Source organism: Notothenia rossii (assembly GCF_949606895.1).
Source record: "Notothenia rossii genome assembly, chromosome: 8".
Classification (NCBI taxonomy): Eukaryota; Metazoa; Chordata; class Actinopteri; order Perciformes; family Nototheniidae; genus Notothenia; species Notothenia rossii.
The window spans coordinates 72,980,343-72,998,154 of record NC_136906.1 but is presented as its reverse complement, the minus strand read 5'-3'; the positions used below and the strand labels follow the sequence as shown (position 1 = coordinate 72,998,154).

Below are 17,812 nucleotides of genomic sequence, written 5' to 3'. Positions count from 1 at the left end.
TTAGTTTGAATATTCGTGCTCTTCCGAGGACAACTCACTCGTAATTTTACAACACACGGCAAAGTCTCAAAATGATCTATAGATATCAGAGATCTTAGCTGACGATGAATCCAATTGTTTACGACCAATTTCTTCTTTGGTTATCCTCAATTTAGGATATCTTAATGTAACAGGTTACCATAAACTTTGATAAACGTTCATGTTCCCGAAAGGATAAATCCTTTTCCACATTTAGAAAATTAGCTCAGCTCATCGTAAAGACAGAAAACATGGTTAAACAGCTATCCTGTCCGGCAACCAGCTAATACTTGTGGAAGTTGCTCGAAGTCTGGACACAAAAGCCCCCGTAAAAGGACAGGCTGTTGTTCCTACATTCCGGTTCCAGAGTTTAAGTTAAGCTAACATGCTGCTGCCTCATATTAACTGCACAGACCGTAAAACTCAGCAAGAAAGCAAATGCATATTTCTCAAAATATGGAACTTTAAATGTAACCACTGTGGCAGTAAGCCTCTTGCATAATGAGTCAGACCATACTGTATGTGTGGACCATCTCGCCCATCATTTCTGTGGTGGTGTTATAAGAATAGCAGCCTCTAGTGCAGGGGTGTCAAACGTACGGCCCGCGGGCCGGATCAGGCCCGTGAACAAGTTTAATCCGGCCCGCGAGATGATTTTGGAAAGTATAAAAAATAAAAAGAGCTGCAATTTTTCAATGAAAGAAACTGCTGTTCTAAATGTGTCCACTGGGTGTCGCAATAGCAATTATGTGAAGCGAGCAAACTATGTATAACGGGGCTGAGGAAGTAATCCTGTGTTTACAGTCTATCGTGCTTGGCTTCCTCACTCCCCAAAATGTCGCTATCAAAAAAGAGAAAAGTGGACACAGAGTGCAGAGTTTTCCAAGAAAAATGGTCATCCTCCTATTTATTCACGGAAGTGAATGGGAAACCCGTGTGTTTGGTTTGTTCGCAGCACGTTTCAGTGCTGAAAGAATATAACCTTCGTCGCCACTATGAGACTCAACATGCCGACAAATATGATAACTTGAAAGGAAAACAGAGAAGCGAAAAGGTGAAGGAATTGCTGGCGGGTCTGAAAAAACAGCAGTCTGTGTTTACTCATAGCCGAGAAATCGGCGATGCTGCAGTGAAAGCCAGCTACCTTATTGCTAATGAAATTGCAGTGGCTTCAAAACCATTTAGCGAGGGTGAATTTGTGAAAACATGCATGCTGACAGCTGCAGAGATTGTGTGCCCTGAAAAGCGTCAAGCTTTTGAAAATATCAGCCTGACAAGAAACACAGTTGCACACAGGATTTCTGATCTTTCGGAGGATTTGGACAGCCAATTGAAGCGCAAAGTTAAGTCGTTTATTGCGTTTTCAGTTGCAATTGATGAAAGCACGGACATTACAGATGTTGCGCAACTGGCCATATTCATCCGCGGAGTTGATGATACTTTGACCGTAACCGAGGAGTTTGTGGAGTTGGTGCCGATGACGGATACCACGACAGCGGCTGATATTTTCAACACACTCGAGGGTGCCCTGGACAGAGTCGGAGTGGACTGGTCACGCGCTGTCAGCGTGGCTACAGACGGTGCGCCTTCAATGATCGGGAAAAAAGCAGGTGTTGTGACGAAATTCAGGGAAAAAGTGCAGACTGCAAATGGAGGACGTGATTTTTGGACTTTTCACTGTATTTTGCACCAGGAGGCATTGTGTTGCAAGTCATTAAAGATGGATAACGTCATGAAGGTGGTCGTCCAAACTGTTAATTTCATCCGATCAAGAGGCTTGAATCACCGTCAGTTTGACAACCTTCTCAGAGATAAAGACCACAACTACGGCCTGCCTTACCACACCGAGGTAAGATGGTTAAGCCGAGGCATTGTGCTGAGGCGTTTCTTTGATTTACGAGAGGAAATTGAACAATTCATGAAACAAAAAGGCAGACCAGTGTTAGAATTTAAGTCCAAAGAATGGATGCAGGATCTTGCGTTCATGGTGGATGTTACAGAGCACTTGAATAACTTGAACACAATGCTGCAGGGGCGCAACAAAGTTGTAACGCAGTATTATGACAGCGTATGTGCGTTCAAGTTGAAGCTGTCATTGTGGGAGACGCAGCTCGCGGGAGGTGATGCAGCGCAATTTCCTTGTCTGAAAAATGTGTGCGATACCCAACATGTCGCAGACATGAAGCGGTTCAAAGATAAACTAATAGGACTATTGCGGGAGTTTGAGCAACGCTTTCAGATTTTTGGTGAACTGGAGAAAGACTTCAAAGTTTTCTGCTCGCCATTCACCGCGAATGCCTCTGATCTGCCCGTCAACATTCAACTTGAAATAATAGACTTGCAGTGTGACTCAGATTTGAAGGGGAAATTTGCTGCAGCTGGCTTAGACACATTTTATCAGTATCTTTTGCCAGGTTACCCCAACTTGACAGCCCTTGCTGCAAAAGTGTTGTGCATGTTTGGAACCACGTATATTTGTGAGCAAGTTTTCTCTGTAATGAGCATCAATAAAACAAAGCTGCGCTCAAGGCTCACGCACAAGCACTTAAATGACATCCTGAAATTGGCTGCCACTCAGGCTTTGACCCCTGATATTGATGCACTTGTGAAAGCTAAAAGATGCCAGGTTTCAGGAGCAAAAACAACAGTGGGTAACCCAACTTAAAATGCTGCATAAGACACTGCACCCTGATATAGTTATCTAAAAAATGATTGTCTTCTGTGCAGATTGAAAGAAAGTGAACAGTGTGTGATTTACTGTAATAATGACAGTAACTTCAGTTCATAAGTTAGGTTTGTTGAAATTGTTCATGCATTGCACAGCTTTTATTTATCAATAAGTAATGTAGCCTACAAGGCAGGAAGTAAGTAACTCAACCCTCTTGAAAAGTTTCTACCTCAATTTGTCTCAATCATTTGGTGAGTTAGTACAGGATTAATATGTTAAAATGACAAATTAGTTATTTGAGAAGAGTTTTTGTATTTTGTTCATTCCCAGTATATGACTTAATGTTGTTGTATGGCTTTTTGTTGATACGCCAAGTCTAAATGTGCTTGTACTGTTATTGCACTAAAGTTCACTAAACTTAAACAAAGAAAACAATCTGAAGTTGTCGTCATTTTTTTGTTATTATGCTATGATTTTACCGCTCCGGCCCACTTGGGAATAGATTTTCCTCCATGTGGCCCCTGAGCTAAAATGAGTTTGACACCCCTGCTCTAGTGGATGCTGCTTTTCACACTGTATTCTTGTTGGACACGAAATAATGAAGCATTTTGAGGATACTGAAGTATCTTTTGGAGAATCAGAGCTGTGAGGAGAGAAGCTGAGTCTCTGCTCCTCTGAGATCCTCCTCTGCATCCTAATGCAACACATGACAAACGAGCACCTCGTACACCTTGCTACACATGAAAGCAGCTGCACATAGCTCTGTGACTGTGACTGTATGCATGTAGGTGTGCCTTTAGATCACTGTACAGTGTACCAGGAAATGGAGCATGTTGCAAGGGCAAAGGCTGCATGCACAGTACATGCATGAGCCTGCCTGTGTCAGAGCGCACGGATTAATGCTCCCAGTGATAAAGAGCATCTGTCACTCCTCTGCTGTTCAGTACCGTTATACAAAAAATGGTTTATGGTGATTTTCTTTTTTCAGATTTTTTTCCTAAGCAACACATTCTGTGAAATCCAGAAGCTAAACGGAACGCGAGTCACTGTCAAAGGTTTCCACACACACACACACACACACACACACACACACACACACACACACACACACACACACACACACACACACACACACACACACACACACACACACACACACACACACACACACACACACACACACACACACACACACACACACACACACACACACACACACACACACACACACACACACACACACACAGCCCTGAAGCTCTGTCAAACAGCAGAATGCAGGATTTGGATATCGCTGCAGCACCAGCATTACTGTGTGTGTGTGTGTGTGTGTGTGTGTGTGTGTGTGTGTGTGTGTGTGTGTGTGTGTGTGTGTGTGTGTGTGTGTGTGTGTGTGTGTGTGTGTGTGTGTGTGTGTGTGTGTGTGTGTGTGTGTGTGTGTGTGTGTGTGTGGAACCCTCATTAGGTCACATACAGGTTATAGCTTTGAGGCTTCACACCGTTCAGCTGAATGAAGTGATGGAGTAAGTTCTCCTGCCCCCCCCCCCCCCCTCCTCCTCCTCATTCACTGTCCCCGTCAACCTGCCTGTATCCTTATCTCCCCTTGGTTCCCTCTCTTCATCTTGAATTCCCTCCATCAGTGACGAATAAGGCATGAAGGCAAACATGTAAATCGACTGGGAAAGCCTTCTTTCTCTCTCTGCAGCCAAGCAGGACCGATCAAAAATGATTACATAATGATGAACTACTGGTTCCATTAAAGAAGGCAGTCAGTCAAGCCAGAGAGAGAGATTGTGCCGACGTCCGTGGCCGTAAGAAGATCGATGGAAAGCTGTTTGGCCACATTGTCAAGATGAAAATCCCCTTGTTGCCCATCGAGAAGCCTTGTTGAGGAGCAATCCCTCCCACCCTGCTGGTTCCTGTCACACACATATGAACACACACACACACACACACACACACACACACACACACACACACACACACACACACACACACACACACACACACACACACACACACACACACACACACACACACACACACACACACACACACACACACACACACACACACACACACACACACACACACACCTGCACACACACACACACACACACACACACACACACACACACACACACACCTGCACGGATCGCTGTGATTTAGGGGAAACAAGATGCTTTACCTCCAAAACTGAAGAATTTTGTTTTCAAATCCAATAAAGATCTCTCTCTCAAGGGGTTTATGTTTCTATCCATAGCGTGGAATACCAATTATCTGCTGTGCCAACTTCACATCTACCTGTTAAATTCACACACACACACAATGCTGTAACAGTTGCACGGTAAACGTCTCGAGAAAAAAAATAAGCGCCAGCAAAGGCTCAAAGCGTTTTTGTCTGAATAAGTCTTCTTACCTTGCAGCGAGTCTATGCTCCGGAGACATTGGAGCACATATGTGGTGCGTCTTCACACGATGACAGGGAAGCAGCGGACAGTCATGCAGAGGTGTTTCACATCTGAGGATGGAGGGGCAAAGCAGGATTTCTCCTCTGTTTCTCTGCTCCTTTCTTATTCTTTTTTTCACAGCCCTCAGAGGAATGGAGCACTGACAGAGGAGGAAGACGAGGAGAGGGAAGAGGAGGTGGAGGAGGAGGAGGAGGAGGTGGAGGAGGAAGTGGAGGAGGAGGAGGAGGAGAGGAGAGGAGGGAAGGCTAAGGAGGGAGCAGTCTGCCGGGCTGGGCTGCTGTGGATCACCTGGAGCAGTGTTGGGCTCCGCATTTACTCCTCCACTGCAGCAGTGCGAGGCAGCGGCGCGAGTTGCATGTTGCTCCGTAGGATCACCGCAAAACACGGACGCGGAGTCTCCATCTGCTGGATTCAGGATTCTGCAGCTCTGAAGCTCCACACGTTTCTATCCCCATCAGCATGCACACTCACGCTGTCCCTCTGCCCCTATCTGCATCTCACTTTCTCTCTCTGTGCCTCACACCCTTTTCCCTCTCAGGGGGGGGGGGGGGGGGGTTTATAACGAGTCACAAACAAATTGCCATGTTATTTAGCTGTCCTGCTCTGTTTCCCCGTACTGACTGATGCATGTGCTCATACGTCTGTTGCTCCTGGTAAAAAAAAAAAAAAAAACGTCAAGCTCAATAAAGTCTCGTCCAACCTCAAGCTCTCCCTGCGATGACGTCACTCCTCCGACCGAAAGGGAGCGAGTCGTTTCCTGCTCTTGTCGGGACCCAGCTGACGTCATCGAGATCAGACAAGTCTTTTTTTAGCCCATGTGCAAGGTGTTTAAATGGCATGCCATCCGTGGAAAAAGTTGCACAAAGCCAAACTACGGAAGCACGCCAGCAACTGATGGTTTCAGGTCCGACTGCACCAGTTGCAAAGGAATTACAACACAGGACTTGAACTCATTCCCTTCTTTCGAAGTCCTCAGATGACCTTTTATCCAAAGGACCGCATATTTCACCAACCAGCAGAACACACCGGCATCTCCGAGTACGACCGCCTTCACATTCCCCTCACGTCCTCCCTCCTTCCCCAGCTTCTTCCCTGTCCTATATCACGGCAGAGCGGCTAAGGTTGAGAGACAATCGGAGAGAGGAAGAAGTACAGATTTGGAAAGGATCATATTGATTTTAGGCCCATTGTAAGACTTATTGGTATTCTGAGGGGGTAGAGGTGCTACTCAAGAGAAATGTGAGCCCTCCCTCGCTGAATGAAAAAGTATCATCAGCGATTACTGATGCAGATCAAAAAGAAGGACTGCTTCAATAAGGACACTGAAAGACAAAGCGAAAACAGAAAGATGAAAACAACGTTCTGGTCTAAGAGCTCAAGCCTAGATGTCTTGATGTTTTCTCATCTTGGTTTCTATACTTCTGTGAAGGTGAACACAGGCAAAGTTTTTCAACCCACTTTTGACTCATGCCCACTTTTAAACAGTCCTGATGGATCGTCACCATAGTCAATCCCACCAGCAGATTCCAATACGTGCAGTTATACAAACTGACTGACAGCAAATCGAAGTGAGTGGATTAAAACGGGTCCTTCTATTGTGTTGACGTCCCCTTTGAATGGGTAACTAGCTACATTCTAAGTTTTAAAATAAGCTGCCTTCTTTATAAGGTCTTGTGCTCTAATTTTCTAAATTCCCCAGTCTCAAATAAAACATACATGTATTTTTATATCAGTACTGTGTCTGCTCAAATAAATAGTTCTGGACAAAAGGCACGAATATTCAAATAAGCCAAAGTAATGATAGTTATTTCACCCCTTAGCCATCATGAATAATGAGACCGTGGAGACAAGCTGCTACAGTACTGACATGATTAGCATATGTTGCTTATAACAATAAAAACTTTAATTTTGTTGAGGACATTTCCAACAGCAGAGATTCAGTACAACCTCTGTGCTCAAGTGAATTGCTTGCCTCTGGTCCTAACAAATGAGGACAAACTGTTAAGCAGCATATGAAACCAAACTATGTCACTATTCTTTTTTAAATACCACAGCACTCTGTCTGTACTGGATTCTGATATGGCCAGTTTTTGAATTATACCAGCAGGTATGCCATATTGCAGTATTTCAGTATGTAAAGTAAACAGTCCCACCTAGTGGTGTAACCAAGCTCTGTAGTGTGTTAGGAAATAACCAAGATGTAAACATGTGTGCATTAATCTTGTTCTCGGTTAAAAAGCTTAAAACAACAGAAATTATAAATGCTGCTCATGCTTATTTAAAAATCTTAAACTCATGCTCAAAGAGTCCTAAACAGCATCACTGCTGGCTTTATACTCCAGTCCACACAGTCATTAACCTTGAGAAACTGATGAGCAAGGAGCAAGTTCTCCGGATGGCAGATAAAGAAGAAAAAAGTCAGAACAATTCTTTAGGTTATGCACATCAAACAAGCAGAGAAGTTCCCTTATCCACGTTCACTTCATCTGGAGCCTTTGTGCTGACAAAGCCTGTCAAATCACAGTAGGACCCTACACACGATTAACTCGCAGATAATCTCTGATGTGAGCGAGATACTCCGCTGTCAGCCCATTTGTAATGCTTAAAAAGGCATTTCCAGGAAATGATTAACACATACATGATCATTGTTCGAGCAAATGCTGTAAAACTTGAGATCCTGAGAACAACACAAGGTAACAATTAGTGTTGGGCTAAATGTGCAAAATGTCCCAGAGATATGAATCAGCAGAACAGAAAGGTAGAAGCCTCAGAGTAAAAATAGTCAAATCTGACCTCAAAATGTGTGTTTATTAGTTAATTAAACACCTCCTAGTGACAAACTATGTTCTCATGTTACGAGAGTCTTAAGAATAGCTGTGTCTGTGTGAGTTTGTGGTATTTATAACCGCGTAAATAAAAATTCAAAAATATAATAGGACTCTTTTATGATTTCGTCTTGGCCTTGAGCTTCAAAAGCATCCCAGTGATAGTATTTGAGGTTTGTGCTGATGTGAGCGAGCATTTGATCAATTAAGATGCCCAAAAAAATGCAAAAAGAAAGCAGGCGGAACCCGGCAGAGCTTTTTCCTTCGATGTTTCTCCGTGCTCTGACCTCTGCTGAGAGAAGGAGTCTACCTTATTAACGACGAAGATCTCTTTTATGCTCTTTGCACAAATTCTCCACGACTAACACACTATGTGAGGTTGATTTGATGTCTTTACCTGTCTGTTTTTTGGTGAAGGCCTTTCCCATCATGCACTAGGGTAGATATCTGAATACCATCACATTTGTCAGACTGCGTGTAACATGAACTTCCTCAGTACACAGAATTGAAAGTGTGAATCTGTGTCATTGTAAGAGGACAGCATTTACAATATAGCTCATCTAAGGCCTGTTGAATTGCACTATGGTATAAAGTTGCATTAATCAATATGTTTGTATTATCAATGGAGGACACAACTTAATGTATGTCGACAGTGTTGCTAATAGTGGCAAACCAACGGAGAATTATCACAACCTCAGCAATTCTATCAAATGCTGTATAATGAGCACTTTAGCATTTTACAACTTATTGTTTATGGCTTGCAACTCCACTGATATAGTTCACACCCACTGCTCTTATTGTTCAGCCTAAGCTCAGATGCACTCTTCCTGATCTCAACCAAACGTCAGTCAAAGCAAGCAACTAGCTTATCAACATACTGAAGAATTTTGTGAGTGAATAAGAGACTTACATTACGTCTGTGGAACACAACACATCTCCAAAGTAATGTTTATCCAGGTCTGTTGGAGACATAACTAGCCAACTGTCTGCTCGGATGATTGCCAAATCAACATGTTGTTTTTAGAGCCGGTTTTGCCTCCTAAGTGGCCAAGAAAAAGTGATGTTAATGTTTGAAAGTCATCTAAAGACTCGATGCGGCATCATTGTAAAAGTGTCTTATTCTTTGTATTCTTCTTTAAGGGATATATTCATTATTCAAACAGATAGACTACACTATATATCAGTGATTCTCAAACTTTTTTCAATAATGTACCCCCTTTGAAAAAAGATGTCAGCCAAGTACCCCCTGATCAGCCCAAAAACTATTTGTTAGGGGGAAAAAGCCTATTTAAAGAGGTACAGTACAGCCTTGCACCATCAGTGTCTGATTTATTAAAACATCAACATTGTAACTGAGAAACACTAAAATGCTACATTTCAAATGTTTACAATCCATCACTAAATGTATGGCCAACCAATTTCAACATCATGCAATAACACTAACATGACATTAGTTGCATTGAACTGATCTTTTTAATAAGTTGTACTTACAATTTAGTGAGAAAAATGGGCTTGAGCTTCACTGAGGATCTTTGTCATTCTGACAGGGAGGCCACTGCAGTTATTACACTTTGTGTTTTGAAATATGTGTAACTCTGTTAATATAAAACTCACACTGCTCAAACTTCGTTACTTTTCCTAAAATTGGTATATTTATCTTTTTTTTTTTTTTTCATTAACATAAAATAAATCTCACGTACCCCCTGCAGTACTCCAACGTACCCTTAGGGGTCCGCGTACCCCCATTTGAGAACCACTGCTATATATTGTTTAGCAAAAATCACTTAAAGGTGGGGTATGTAATTTTGGAGAAACCAGCTCGAGTGCGCTAGAATTTGAAAATACACAGCCGGAAGAAATCTGCCACTTCCTTACAGAGCCCCTCCTCCAACACACACGAACGTGCATATGACCAATGAGGGCACGAGATAAGTTTGTACACAGATGGAAGGCTGACAGGCAGGTAGGCCATCCAGTTACTTTAGCCGGGCCGGCTCAGATGATTGGTCGTGCTTTTTACAGCACCACGGCTTCCATTTAAGTTTTTTTATGGAGTTTTTTATCAAAGCACTTCAGATATTCATTGCTATCGGGATGTTAAGAGCATTCCAGGGAATATAACAAAAAGTGTATCTCGAGCCGGTTTCTCAAACTTACCTACCCCACCTTTAATCAAAGCTGTAAAGAGTGCATTTGCTCTGAACTTGTTTCAGGTTTGCAGGTGACTTTATGGCAACTTAATGGTGTATGCAGAATTGATCGAAAGTGAACTACAGTAAGATACATTTTTTATGTTATCACATCATGTGGGGTGTATTGTCTGACTAAAGTTAGATCCTATTATCAGCGTGCTAGGATACAGGTAAGTGTTCTATTGCAAGTGATAATACTGTAAGGCGGTTTAGTGCATATCTATACGTATTAATTGGTGCTAGTTAAGAGATAAGAGATTCACCTGAGTTGATATGATATAAATCTTTAAATAAATCTTAATTCAACATTTTCCCTGGCCCCACAATTGTATGATCTTCATTGGTTCAATTCACAAGGCAGACTGTTCGGCATATCAACATTTTGTGAATTAATTCAGCTGAGAAGTCCTCAAAACTTGGAATATGGTAATATCTCCACGGTTACAGAGCGTGTGGTTATGGTAATAAGGGAAATGTCCCCCTGCGTAATGTTGTGGCTCATTGATGAGGTTTTTTAATCATGTTTCAGACATGAGGGGAGGTGTGGAAAACATCAATAAGATGTACTGGTGTTTGGCTTCAAAGGAAATACTTAGTGGAATTTGTTGGTAAGAAATATAAAAATAAAATATCACCAGTCTTATCATTGATGTCTCTTTACACTTTGCCCAAAAACAAGCCACAATGGTTTGCTCCTCCCCGTTAAAACTCATCAAGACGCTGCCATCTTAAGTCTTTTATTCCTAAAGCCATTATATAACATAATGAATAAAAAGCTTCTTATTAACGTGAATGACATCTCCTCATTATTTTTGACTCACCCCTCCCACCTCTTACCTGAGTCCTTCTCAAAGAAAAGACAGCAGTGAGTCTGTAGTAGCCATGGTAACACCTGTGACAGATGAAAAGATGGATGACAGATATAGTACAATACAGCTGAGTCACGCCAGGGACACACACACACACACACATACAAAGATTGACTGAAACGAGGGGCACAATGGGAACATGTGGGCATTTACAGACAGAAAGAAAATTGAGGGAGAAGAAGCTGTGGGTCCCCTCCACCACCTCCTCACCCACCTCCTCACCCATGTATCTCACAACCTCACCCACACACCATGCATCATGATCATTCACAGCTATCGATTGTTCAGGAAACACCCTGAAAAGCGCCAACTACCAGTCAGTGACTCATCCATGTGCTGCAGAACTTTTCACATCAATACTTTAGTGAGTTTGATCAGGTGCGCCACACCTGCGTCAGAAAAGCCTCCATCAGACCTTCATGGAGGTGCACTTGAGATAACAGTCAATATCAACAACAGGCTGTGTTCATGCCCAAACACCGTGCATCTTTTCTCCTACCTTTTTCAACGCTGTCATCTTCCTCCTCTGAGAAGGTCACTTCTTCTTCTTCGATAGTACACGGGCGCTGAATAAGTGAAAAGCGATCATGTCTCCTGGAATCCCTGAAAATGTTCATTGCCTTGTTCGTTAGAAACATCTGCGGTAGAGCGGCCGTAGTTTCCCATGATGACGGCGGCTTGTTGTTTTTTTGTCCGACGCGAGTCCCGATGCAGCGGCAGACTTCATTCTCTGGAGATGATGGATCAAACACTGATGTTGTTGTGGTCACTGATGGCACAGCTCCGCCATATCAGACGCCATTTTTGCAAAGTCTGCACCTGCAATCGCCTACTTGTATTGATCGGAAAATAATGAAAATATAAATAACGTCACACGTAACTTCTCAATAGCTAAACATACAAACGTAAACATAAACACCTATTAAGAAATAAAAACATTACTTTATATTTATTTACATTAAATACGCATGACGCACTTACTAACAAGTTAAACTAGGCTACGTAGGCTAATGAAAAACTATAGTGGATGAATTAATGGTAAATATTAATTTACAATAAAATGGTATGCAATTTGTGAGAGCTAAACATGTAAAAAATATAGCATAGGCTATTACGTATTACTTTAAACTATAGCTAAACGTTTTTTTCATATCCTTTACTTTGCCAGTTTATTTACGTCTTCTTCATTAATATTGATAGGCCTACTAACTTTTTAGTACTTTTTTGAGAAGATTGAATTCAGTTAATAATTTTTTGTTAAATGTATTGTTATGATTGGTAAAGTCTGAAAATATGGTAGGCTACCAAAAGGGAAAGCATTTTTAGTCTGACTTTTAAAATGTTCACACTTAACAGTTGTCAAAGTCAAGCGAATTTATTAGGCATGTCCATGTCTCTGCATCTATGTATTTAAAAATTGGAAAAACGTTATTGTGATCCTTGTAGTTTTTCAGATATTGTCTTATCAAGCTATATCTAGTTTTTAGAGACATCATGGGACTCTCTTTTTTTCTTTTTTTCCCTAAAACATAATGAAATATATGGAATCAAAACTGAGGTCCCATGTGCCCTTAGAAAAAATAAGAGTATGATAAGAAAAACTCACTTTTCAGCCAAATATGTGCTCAAGCAAGTCCAGAGAACACTTCAAGGCATGACTTATGATTAGTTATAGGAAGGGAATTGAAGGTGGATGCTGACTTTCACGTGCTTTCTGATCATTGAAATAACTGTAGTTTTGTGAAGCTCTAACTAAAATGACTTGTAATACATTAAAGATGTCCTTCAACATCAGCTGTGGCGAGTCCTGACTGCTCTGCAGCTCCTGTGGGGTTTGTGATCAGCAGTAAACTAACAAATCACAAGCTCAGCAAAACTTTCTCACAATAAAACAGTCCTCATAATTGACATCCAGGAGGCAAATTAAACCAAAACAGTACCTTTACAGCCCTCTCTTCCTAAACACCCTAATCTACTGTACCTCTCTTTTGGTCATAGAAGTATAGAAGAAGACGACATCAGCCCAGAACTCAGAGCCAAAGTTCCTCCTCAAGCTTGATAGTTACAAACAACATTTTTTAAAGGTTTCCGTGAGAAAATGTGCAGAAAAATAAACCAGTTTTCTTTAAAAGTGCCTTAAGCTTTAGAGACAATGATATGGTAATGAAAGTGAGTGGGCTTAATGTGAAGAAAAACTGTCAGATTCATTTATGATGCTAAGAGACTGATCTATGCACTGTGGTGTACAGGATCAATCAATCAATCAATGTTTATTTATATAGCCCAATATCACAAATGTTACATTGTCTCAGTGGACTTCACAGTTTGTACAGAATATCAGTATGACAATACGACACCCTCTGTCTTTAGACCCTCACATCGTACAAGGAAACACTTCCAGAGAAACCCCACAGTTTAAAGGGGAACATGGGAGAAACCTCAGGGAGAACAACAGAGGAGGGATCCCTCTCCCAGGACGGACAGATGTGCAATAGATGCCGTGTGTAAATCGAAGAGATAATACATTTTACAGCATAGGTAGTCCAAATGTTTGGAAATGCATGTGTCTATAATAATAAGATGAATCCACGAGGATGTCAACAATCCTGTGGGAGCCATCAGGGAAGTAGTATGATGAGAGTCAGGCAGGACCGCAGAGACAGGTTCAGCCAAGACTCGAAGTCCAGGACTCAGGATGCAGGACTCAGGATCCAGGACTCAGGACCACAGCAACAGGATCAGCCACGACTCAGGATCCCGGCGTAGATAGACACTAAAAAGAAATTTGGGGGAAGCTGGGTTATTCGGAACATGAGAGTACGCAGGTACAGACAGTGAGAAGGAAGAAGTCAAGTGTCCCCCGACAGTCTAAGCCTATAGCAGTGAAACTAGAGGCTGAATCTAATCAGCCCTAACTATAAGCTTTATCAAAAAGGAAGGAGAGAGGTCGCTGAGGAATAATGTGGATACAGTTAATTACAGAAAGCTTCCTGCAGCCCCAACTTTTGCTCTGCAGAAATAAAATACATTTGACATGATGCAAATCAATCTGCTACTTGAATGGAAGGAGACTTATGTATATCTGCAAGGTAGAAGAAATTAAATATAAAAGTCCAAGACACTGCCTGTGTTAGAACTTGGCAATAATCAAAGCCTTTCTGCATACACAGATGAACACTGTTATTATTCACGATACTTTTGGGTTAGTTTACTTAATGTATGCTTTAAAACACACTGATTTCAATTTCGGCTGAAAAAACAAGAAAAAAGGAAAATAAATATAACTTGAACATGTTACTTTAGAAATCTTGATGAGAACTTGATTTTTGTATTTATAGAACATAATGAGACACATAGATGTTAGAATAAACCCAGGTGTTACTGCCGATTTTATTATTTCTGTCAGTATTTAGTTTGATCACTAGGGGGCGCCATAGACACTCACTGTGCTCTCTCCATGGTGCTGAAACAGTCCAGACTTCTTGCTCTACTTTAGTTAAACTGAACACACCCACAATTACACACAGTATAGACAGTGCTGGAATGTAACTGAGTATTTAATAAAGTAGGCTACTGTAGTTAAGTAAAATTTTGAGGCACTTTCGTTACTTAGTATTTCGATTTTATGCTGTTTATACTCTTGCTCCACTTCATTTCGGGAGCCAATACTGTACTTTTACTCCTGGTGTAGTCATATGTAGTTCTACAACCACGTTAAGTTAAAGATCTGAGTTCTTGTTTTGATTTTTACTTCTCTTAAAATCTAACACAAAGTCGTTTTCAATGAACCAGCAACATATTTTGTATCTAAATTACATTACATTGCATTTAGCTGACGCTTTTATCCAAAGCGACTTACAATAAGTGCATTCGACCAGGAAGATACAAACTTGAAGAAAACAGAATCATATAAGGACATCAGGTTTCATAGAGCTAAAACATTTCAAGTGCTACTCAACTGGCTTTAGATAAGCCAGTCCTTTATCAGTATATAAGTGCTTTGTTAGTAATTCTATCGCTCGAAGTGGAGTCGAAAGAGATGAGTTTTTAATCTGCGCCGGAAGATGTGTAAGCTTTCTGCTGTCCTGATGTCAATGGGGAGCTCATTCCACCATTTTGGTGCCATGATAGCAAACCGACATGTTTTTGCTGATGGGAACTTGGGTCCCCCTCGCAGTGCGGGTGCAGCAAGCCGTTTGGCTGATGCAGAGCGGAGTGCACGGGCTGGCATAGACGGCGCGTGAGGCTCAGGTTTGGGAAGGCTAAATAACTTTTTTTACCTGGAGCTGCCCGCCTCCGGCATCTATAGAAAAGAGATCAACTCAATGGAAGCACCGCCTGCTGACCAACCAGAGCTCAGTGTGCGGAGTTTAAATCTATCAAGTAATATTACAGGATAAAGGAAATACAGTTTAAACTGCCGTAGCCTATGCAGAGAAGACGCCGACGTGTCGCACTTGTCATTCATATCACATCATCAATTTATAGATATTAAAAAAGCTTTTGACACAATCAACCATGACATCCTAGTATATAAATTAGAAAGGTATGGTATCAGGGGTATAGTTTTAGACTGGATTAGAAGCTATTTAAGCAATAGACAGCAGTATATAAAGATGGGAAATGACTGTTCTTCATGTTTGAACATTGCTTGTGGTGTCCCCCAGGGGTCAGTGTTGGGTCCTAAATTGTTTATACTGTACATCAATGACATCTGTAGAGTATCCAATGTACTGAGGCTAGTTTTGTTTGCTGATGATACAAATATATTCTGTTCTGGGGAGAATTTAGAACAGCTAGTGGAGAACATAGAAAATGAAATGAACAAATTAAAAACATGGTTTGACAAAAATAAACTATCATTAAACTTGAGTAAAACAAAATTAATGCTGTTTGGTAAACATAGAACAAAAACACAAATGCAAGATGGGGTTGAAATTGAAAGAGTCCATGAAATTAAATTTCTTGGGGTAATAATAGATAACACAATAAGTTGGAAATAACACATAAAACATCTACAATCAAAGCTGTCAAGAAGCATTTCCATACTAAACAAAGTAAAACAAGTTCTAGATCAGAAATCACTTCGCATTCTCTACTGTTCACTAGTCTTACCATATCTTACTTACTGTGCTGAAATCTGGGGCAATAACTACAAAAGTTCTATAAATGCAGTATCTATTCTACAAAAAAAAGCCATACGAATCATTCACAATGTCAAATACCTTGATCACACTAACACATTATTCCTGCAGTCAAAATTGTTAAAATTCACAGACCTGGTAGAATTCCAAACGGCACAAATCATGTTTAAGGCTAATCATAACGTTTTACCAGGAAACATCCAAAAATGACTCACTCAACGAGTGGGGGGATATAGTTCAAGGAGACAATTTCAATTCGAAATGTATAGGGTCCGTACAATAACTTTTTGTATCTCAGCCTGTGGAGTGAGACTATGGAACAGTGTGAATGTGGAGCTAAAGCGATGTCCAGACATTAACCAGTTCAAGAGGAAATACAGAGAAATTATTTTCTCGAGACACAGGGATGGGGAAGGTGTTTGACTATGTGTATGTGTGTGTGAGTATGTAGGTGTGTATATGTACGTGTGCATATATGTATATCAGTGTATGTATGTGTATGTATATGTGTATATGTATATATGTCAATCAACAGGTAAAGCTGATTAATAATACTAATAATATCAATAATAATGCATAAACATGATAATTATTGCAGATTATAGATTATAATTAAATCATTTAGGGACAAGGGGGTGAGATTAAATAAATTATACTTCTTCTCACTCCTTTTCGAACATTAGATGTGGCACTGTTTATGTTGCTAATGCTGTTGTTGTTGTTGTAAATGTCATTTTTTGTTTTGATTTGTCTTACATGACTATGCACTGCAACATTTGTTTTGTTTTTGGAATTATTTATTTTACTTGTTCGAAATAAAATGTATCAATCAATCAATCAATCAGATCATCGATCATATAATATCACAATATTTCCTTATCTGGGTCAGCTTCTCGAGCCGTATCTGGCCGTGCATCACTTACATTGTCACATACTGTATGCAGAAGTATTATTTTAAGTAATGTAATTAAAGTCAGATCCACTCGTGTCTGGGGAAGTGATATCATAAAACTGTAGATTATTTATTTTTTAACCAGTTGTTATTCACCTTGCATTTGCAACTATGTGGCTTGTATCCTGGATTATATGTCTAAGTCATGGATGTTTAAAGTTCATATTTGTCTAATATTAGTTTAATTTTCATTAATGAAGTATGACGCTGCGAGATCTCGTTTGTTCGGGTTAGTTAAGATAACTCAAACATATCCAGGATCTGTTGAACTGGCTTCGTAGTACAGGGCACAGGTGGCTGCATAGCAGCGCTAATGTCAAAGGCACAAACATTATATTTTTTATTTTACCAGGATGCAGTGACACAAATATTTGGGAAGGCTTAGCCTTCCCTAGCCTACAGTACCCGCCGCCCCTTCGTGCTGGGGTGTATGGTTTAACCATGTCCTGGATGTAAGAAGGGCCAGAACCATTCGCAGCATGGTACGCAAGTACCAGTGTCTTGAAGTAGATTCTAACTTTACTAGAAGCCAGTGAAGTGAGCGGAGGTGCGGCGTGGTGTGGGAACATATTGGAAGGTTGAAGACCAGACGAGCCGCTGCATTCTATTGGTCAAGAGTATTACATAACCAAGACATAACCAATACCTATTTAATTATTTGTAGTGTTCTGCTTCC

The 17,812-nt window shown here is 40.9% G+C and overlaps 1 protein-coding gene across 1 annotated transcript in view; it reads right to left on the bottom strand.

The window, feature by feature from the left end:
• The window catches only part of dlgap2b (discs, large homolog-associated protein 2b), an 88,153-nt gene extending 76,331 nt beyond the window's left edge, over positions 1 to 11,822 (bottom strand). The window contains exon 1 of the mRNA XM_079643247.1: positions 11,540 to 11,822. Coding sequence (XP_079499373.1) covers positions 11,540 to 11,678 — 139 coding nt within the window. The 5' untranslated portion in view covers positions 11,679 to 11,822. The remainder of the gene's footprint in view (positions 1 to 11,539) is intronic.
• Positions 11,823 to 17,812: the final 5,990 nt, after the last annotated feature.